Source organism: Vigna radiata, chromosome 3 (assembly GCF_000741045.1).
Source record: "Vigna radiata var. radiata cultivar VC1973A chromosome 3, Vradiata_ver6, whole genome shotgun sequence".
In the NCBI taxonomy this organism is placed as follows: Eukaryota; Viridiplantae; Streptophyta; class Magnoliopsida; order Fabales; family Fabaceae; genus Vigna; species Vigna radiata.
The window spans coordinates 7,798,598-7,804,889 of record NC_028353.1 but is presented as its reverse complement, the minus strand read 5'-3'; the positions used below and the strand labels follow the sequence as shown (position 1 = coordinate 7,804,889).

Below are 6,292 nucleotides of genomic sequence, written 5' to 3'. Positions count from 1 at the left end.
TAAATCGATCCTTAAATGTTTCATTCTCCATTAAATATGAAAATGAAACAAAGAATAATAAAATAATATCAAAAGACAAAAAAAATAGACTGAAATGGAAGAAAAGGATAAAACTCTACAGAAATTGATTAATCTAGACTTTAATTTATTATGCAAAAATTACTCTTACCAATCCTATTTCTAAATAATGTTTTTTTTTTGTTTTCATATAAAACTTAATCGATAACATTCTTTGCATTAATTATTTTTTGATTAAAATTTACTTGATTAAAAGGTAAAGAACTTGAACTTAAAAATAATCAGAACAAATATAAATCAAAATAATAATTTTGAAGATAATATACGAGCATTTCTCGTAGATTCATCTGGAAAGAATATATAATCAGTTAAATTTCTGAAATTTTCTTTTATTGTGAGTTACTCATTGAATCTTATTAAGTAGTGTATCATTTACTTTATATAATTATGCTACCTATTTTTTCTTTTTTTGCCTGATATATCCAGTTATCTAAATTTAAAACATAAGATTAATGAAGTTAGCGTTTTCGTTTTTTGAAAATACGTAGATTCTTTAGAAAAAAATAATCAGGCAAGTCTTCATAGCTTGATGTACTTATTTTTATACTTTGTAACCTCATTAATAAATAAACATTAAAAAAATTTATCTAATATTAAAGGATTAAACTGAAAAAAAATATTATAAATAAATGACAAGCTTAAAGAAAAAGTACATTGTTGTTTAATGCTGGTGGGGTATTCTTCAAGGATACAACTAGAAGAGAGATGTGTACTAGACCTAACTATAAAGAAAAGAAAGAAAATGCGGAGTCAGAGTTTAAATATGCTACAGATAGTTATGGAAACATTGGAGAATAGATTTAACATTTGTCAACTGTTAAGATTGAAATGATTGAATTGAACCTAGAGATGTTGGAAACAAGACCTCAACCAACGTGGTTCATGTCATTAATCCAATGAGAAACCCAAAAAGTTAGTTAACTTTATGAGTTGCTCTTGCACATGTTCCACAATACATGGCGTTAATCATTCATTCATGGAATTAACAGTATGAGTAGTTACAGGTCTCACACAAACCAATAATTTACTAAAATATTTGTTACAGAATGAGTAATGCACTAAGTGACCATCTATAGTAAAAGTTTGCATCAACAAATAAATGAGATTACCAACCTTGTTGAGATGAAAGTTTAATAACCGTTGAGAATTAAGGACAAGTACAAACGTATCACACAATGGTTATTATCCATCATCTGCATTCTAATCTAGTTTCGCAGCTACAAATGTATCAATTTTAGTAAGCCGAAAGTTCTAGAGCAATCTAATCTAGTTCACAAGATGAACGAATTCAGCACGGTACAAAACAATGGAAGCATATTTTTTTCAGCTAGTGTTACGCCTTGTATCAAAATAGCACCGCCAAGAAAGCAATTGAATCTACCGGGCGGCAAGGGTTACAGAATGCGCATCATTACGAAGGGGAAAAGGTTCTATTTGACAACTAACAAAAAAAGGCCATGGAAGGAAAGCCCTAGTATGCGTTTACTATAACCACCTAACCATGTCACATTCAGGACATGATGGACGAAATAATACGTATCTTGTTTGTACTCTAGCCAAGAATTGCTTTTATCTTTGTTTTCTGATCCTCCGTTAATGACGTGGGGAATAGAACCTCAAAAGTGACGTAAAGATCTCCCTTTTTGTTGTTCATATGCAATGGCATACCCTCCCCTTTGAACTTCCTCACCTGCTTTGGTTTTGTGATTTCCTGAGCAGTCAAAATAATTCTGTCAATTGTGTTCCTCACACACACACACCAAAACCAATTAGGAGCTGACGCAAGCATATTTCTTACTCACCTTTGTGCCTATGTTCACTAGATGCTCATCTAGGTGCGTAATGGTCTTCTCAAAACCAACAAGGGCTTGAACCTGAAGAAGATTCGTTTACAGTGTAAATATTTAAGGATGCCAATATCCGAGAGAGCAGTTATCGGTTCGCAAAATCAACAAATGTCTTTATTTCAAATAAGCCGTGCTAACCAGTAGTGACTACTTTCAACTCAAGGAATTGATATGCATATCACCAAGGGCAATAATACTTACCAGAGTTATAGTGACAGTAGTGTGCAAGTCATTGCCTTCTCTTCTAAAGAGATCATGTGGTGCAGTACGGATACGAAACTGTTCAATTATATGAATTGTTAACACCCTGCATACCCAATAAAATGGATACCGAAAGTGACAAGTTACTAACCCTTAAATCTCCAGATTCTCCATCAATTATTGGCTCACCATCCTCATAAAACAGCACCTCCTGTGAAAGGACAATAACTTGTAAATCTACTGTCTTCAATTGTCAAAGTATTAAATTTGAAAAAAAAAAATTCAAAAATAAAAAACGGCAAGCTTCCCCTGATCACAATCCAAATAGATCATTTAATTGCAACATAACACTCGTAGAGCACAGAGGAAAATCGAGAAATGGGAAGTTTATTTTAGCGTTCCTTTTTATTGTACAGTCAGCAGAAGTGGAAAATAGAGAAGGGATACAGACAGCGAAGTAACATAAACAGCTATTTCTTTTGACTCCTTGGTGATTGGTAAGCAGAAAATCCTTAAATTGAAACTCGACCTTCTCACATTTCAAATTTCACCGTTTTTTATTCTCACGTTATTACTACAGTTTCCCTCATGCATGTAGCTATATCCATGTAGTGGAGAAAGGTTGTGGCTGTTGAAGTTGTATATCTTAACATTCACTTACTTAGATTTTAATTGTAGTAGAGTTCCCGAAATATAACCAAAAAATTAGAAAAAAAGAATGTATCCATGATAATTTAGAAGCATTGATGATATTGTCCATGAGGATTATATGTACTAGGTGGCTGAAAAAGCTGATTTTATGGATTTAGAATTTTAAGCTTATGATTATTTTTCAACAGATTCTTTTTCTCTCAAACATGTTAACTCCAAATTACCCTCATTTCCTGATGTCTTTTTCTCGTGCAACTTCATACATACCCCTTTTGGTAATTTACTATTATAAAAACTGACTTTTGTATTGTATCCGAACAAAATTAATTATCTCAAACTAATTTTTCAGCAAGCTTACACGAGCAAAAAATAATTCTGATTATAATCAATTATAGAAATAACTATTCATTAAAATAATTTAATTTTCAAAATGATCTCAAACACTACAAATGTACAAATAGGTATAATTATTATCTTCCGTTCAAGTGAAACAACAGAGAATTTAAATACTACTGTGTGTAATTCACGGTAAAATTTTCCATTCTAAGTAGGTTCTAATCTAAAACGAAAATTGGAATTATAATGCCCTTAGTCTTCAGAATTTAGATATAGTACTCATGACTGGATACTTTATATTTCATGGTAGACAGATTTTACAAAAATGTCATATGACATTGTATGCATACTTAAGTTTGTGTATACACTTTAAAATATTACCTGTCCATCTTGCATGCCTTTCTCAATATCAACTGTGACGAAATACCCCTCCCTTACGTATTTGACATTAGGACATTGCTCACAAACCTGGACAGGCAAATCCAGAAATATGAGTTAAAATTTTCCACATATGACAACAGGATTAAGAGAAACCTGCACAATCCCTCCCCAAACACATGAACAACAGGTAGACATTTCACAATCACACCAGTAAATGTCATGAAACACGAAATCAGGGTGTTAGAAATATAGGCATCTCTAAAAAATGAAAGGGGTAAAGAAAAATGTCTTCCTGTAAACATTCTCAGATACACTCTTTACCTGCTCTGTCATTTGTTGAAACATCCCAGGCCCAATTTGCTTGTGATAAACCTCATTTCTACAGTTACAGCGTCTTTTCCCAGGTGCTGACTTTAGTACATTCTTTTCCCTCCAAACCTGAATTGAAATGCAATGGCCATATCAAGAGAAATAACAACCAAATAACTTTAAAATTCAATATGTCACTGATGCATGATTAAGTCATTAAGTAACGGATCAAATTTCTCCAATGAATAATATCTATTGTAACAGTTTAAACTATGCCTGATAAGTGGTTAAAGTGCTTCTTCAATGAATATATTTAACCGCATAAGACAGACTATAAATATCCAAGATGAATTGGAGAAGCAAATTAAGAAAAATCTACAAGAATGTCAGTAGCCATGTGTATGTGGAATATGTCACATGGCATGACAATTAGATGCAAGAGGCTGAGTTTGATGTAAGTTTCAGCTCTCGACTATTAGTTGCAGCTCACTTTATTCCTAATTTTCTACTGGCAGGTGTAGCAAAATAAAAGTGTACATTGGCGATACCATGTTTCAAATGAAAACCAACTACAAAATCTTGGACCTCTTCCATGTCCATTTATATTCTTAGAATAAAAAATATAGCTGAAATTCAACAAGGGCAAGTGGCACACAAACACATCAGATATATAGAATTAATGTGTATTCAGAGTCAGAACAGTAACTAGACGTGGTCTCACCTTCAAGGTACCCCCCATGTACAAATCTTCAAGTGTTGCATCCAATTCAACAACCACGTCATCTCCTTTTACAATTTTCTCTTCTTCTTCCATCGATCCTCCACCAAAGAAACTAAAACCAACAACTAAGTTTCAGTGTCACTCACAAAACAAAGCTCAGGGTCCATGCTATAACAATAAACACACAATTATGGCAGAATAAATACACATCCATTGTTCAGAATTTTAACCAGCAACGGTGCTTCGCCCAATCACAACAGCCAGTAGGTGCAGTTTAATTTTTGTTGACATAAATGGCCACAACATAGACACAATTGAGTCTAGCAAATCCGGCCTTGTTCAATTTCACTTGTTTATCAAAATAGTAACAAAGATTTTGATTTTAATCTCCTGCTTTAATTAATAAGAGTCAATAATAATTGCATGGGTGAGAAGTCATGTGGAATGTTGACGGAATTTAGAAGGCACCTCATGGTAGTACACGGAAAAGACGTGTGATATATTATTGCATAATTGTAAAATAATACACCAGTAATTAGAGTAATTGTGAAATTCTTATTTTTACTTTTTGATGCAAATATATAATAATCTCACACCGCAACTGCCACAGAAACTACAACCAGGAACGCAATTTAGACCATGCACGCATCCATAACACAGCAATTTGCCTATTTACCACAATGTAATCTCAGGCCAAAAATCAAGGGCTGGATTGAGATTTATAACATTGATCAGTAAAACCATATAAATCCTCTGATTAGATTATTAGATCGAGTTAGTAAGAATATTATAGAAAACCTGCATATCCTTCCTTAGTTGCCTCTGTTGGCCCATTCATGTACTCCTTGTATTTTTTATGTACATATACTAATTCGAGTACAATGATGTCAAATGAAGAAATAGTGACTAATAGCACAAGAAAACAATGTCGACAGGAATAGATTAAGAACTAATCCAACAAAAGCTATAGATAATGACTTACGTGCTAAAAATATCCTGGAAATTCATTCCACCACCTCCACCTCCACCAGCAGCATGCTGCTTCAAGCCCTCCTCACCGTACCTGTCATAAATACCCCTTTTCTCCCTATCCGACAACACTTCATACGCTGCCATTAATAACACACAAAAGCAGCAACAGAAAACCATTAAAAAACCAACACAGATAGCAATAGCACACCAGATCATGAAAACCAAATCAATATACCATTGTTAATCTCAGCAAATTTCCTGTTAGCTTCTTCATTGCCCGGGTTCTTATCAGGATGATACTTCAAGGCTAGCTTCCGATACGCTCTCTTTATCTGATCGTCCGATGCACCCTTCGACACTTGAAGTATATCGTAATAGCTCTTCCTGCAACAGGTTGAAACGAAAATACACATATATAAGCAAAGTGCAATGCAGAACAAATTAAGTGTACGTTAGAGTTTAAAGGAGAGAAAGAGAGGTACCCAGCAATGGCACTAAGAGAATAGCAGAGAGCGCACAGAAGGAACAAGAGATTGACTCTTCGATGCGCCATGAAGAGATTTGGATCTCTCCGAAAGGGAATTTTAATTTTAGGGCTCTGCAATGGTCCCTCGGATCTCGTTGGAATCGGAATAAAAATTGAGGGTTAGGGTCTGGGAATTCGTGTTTAAGGATTATTGCGCTTGTAATGCGTTGCGTATGTATCGTGTATGTGGGTGGTGTTTCTATCTTGCACTGGCGGACCTGAAAGTGATTCCGCCAAGACTTGACTACGAAGTATGGAGTCGACAATACG

General features: G+C 34.2%; 1 protein-coding gene across 1 annotated transcript; it reads right to left on the bottom strand.

Annotated features, from left to right (window-relative positions):
- Positions 1–1,168: 1,168 nt before the first annotated feature.
- On the bottom strand, positions 1,169–6,292 carry LOC106757917 (dnaJ protein ERDJ3B). Its single transcript, XM_014640773.2, has 10 exons — positions 5,979–6,292; positions 5,732–5,880; positions 5,507–5,633; positions 4,525–4,636; positions 3,816–3,932; positions 3,495–3,581; positions 2,278–2,337; positions 2,127–2,204; positions 1,881–1,952; positions 1,169–1,789 (listed from the first exon to the last, which is right to left on the bottom strand). Exons 1-10 carry the CDS (start codon positions 6,047–6,049, stop codon positions 1,631–1,633), a joined length of 1,032 nt encoding a protein of 343 aa, XP_014496259.1. The 5' UTR covers positions 6,050–6,292; the 3' UTR covers positions 1,169–1,630.

Coding starts and splice junctions, on each gene's coding strand:
- LOC106757917 (XM_014640773.2), bottom strand. CDS start 6,049: ATGGCGCATCGAAGAGTCAATCTCTTGTTCCTTCTGTGCGCTCTCTGC. Junction 4,637..5,506: donor TTCCAGGATATTTTTAGCAC/GTAAGTCATTAT, acceptor TGTTGGTTTTAG/TTTCTTTGGTGGAGGATCGA. Junction 1,790..1,880: donor TAGTGAACATAGGCACAAAG/GTGAGTAAGAAA, acceptor TTGACTGCTCAG/GAAATCACAAAACCAAAGCA.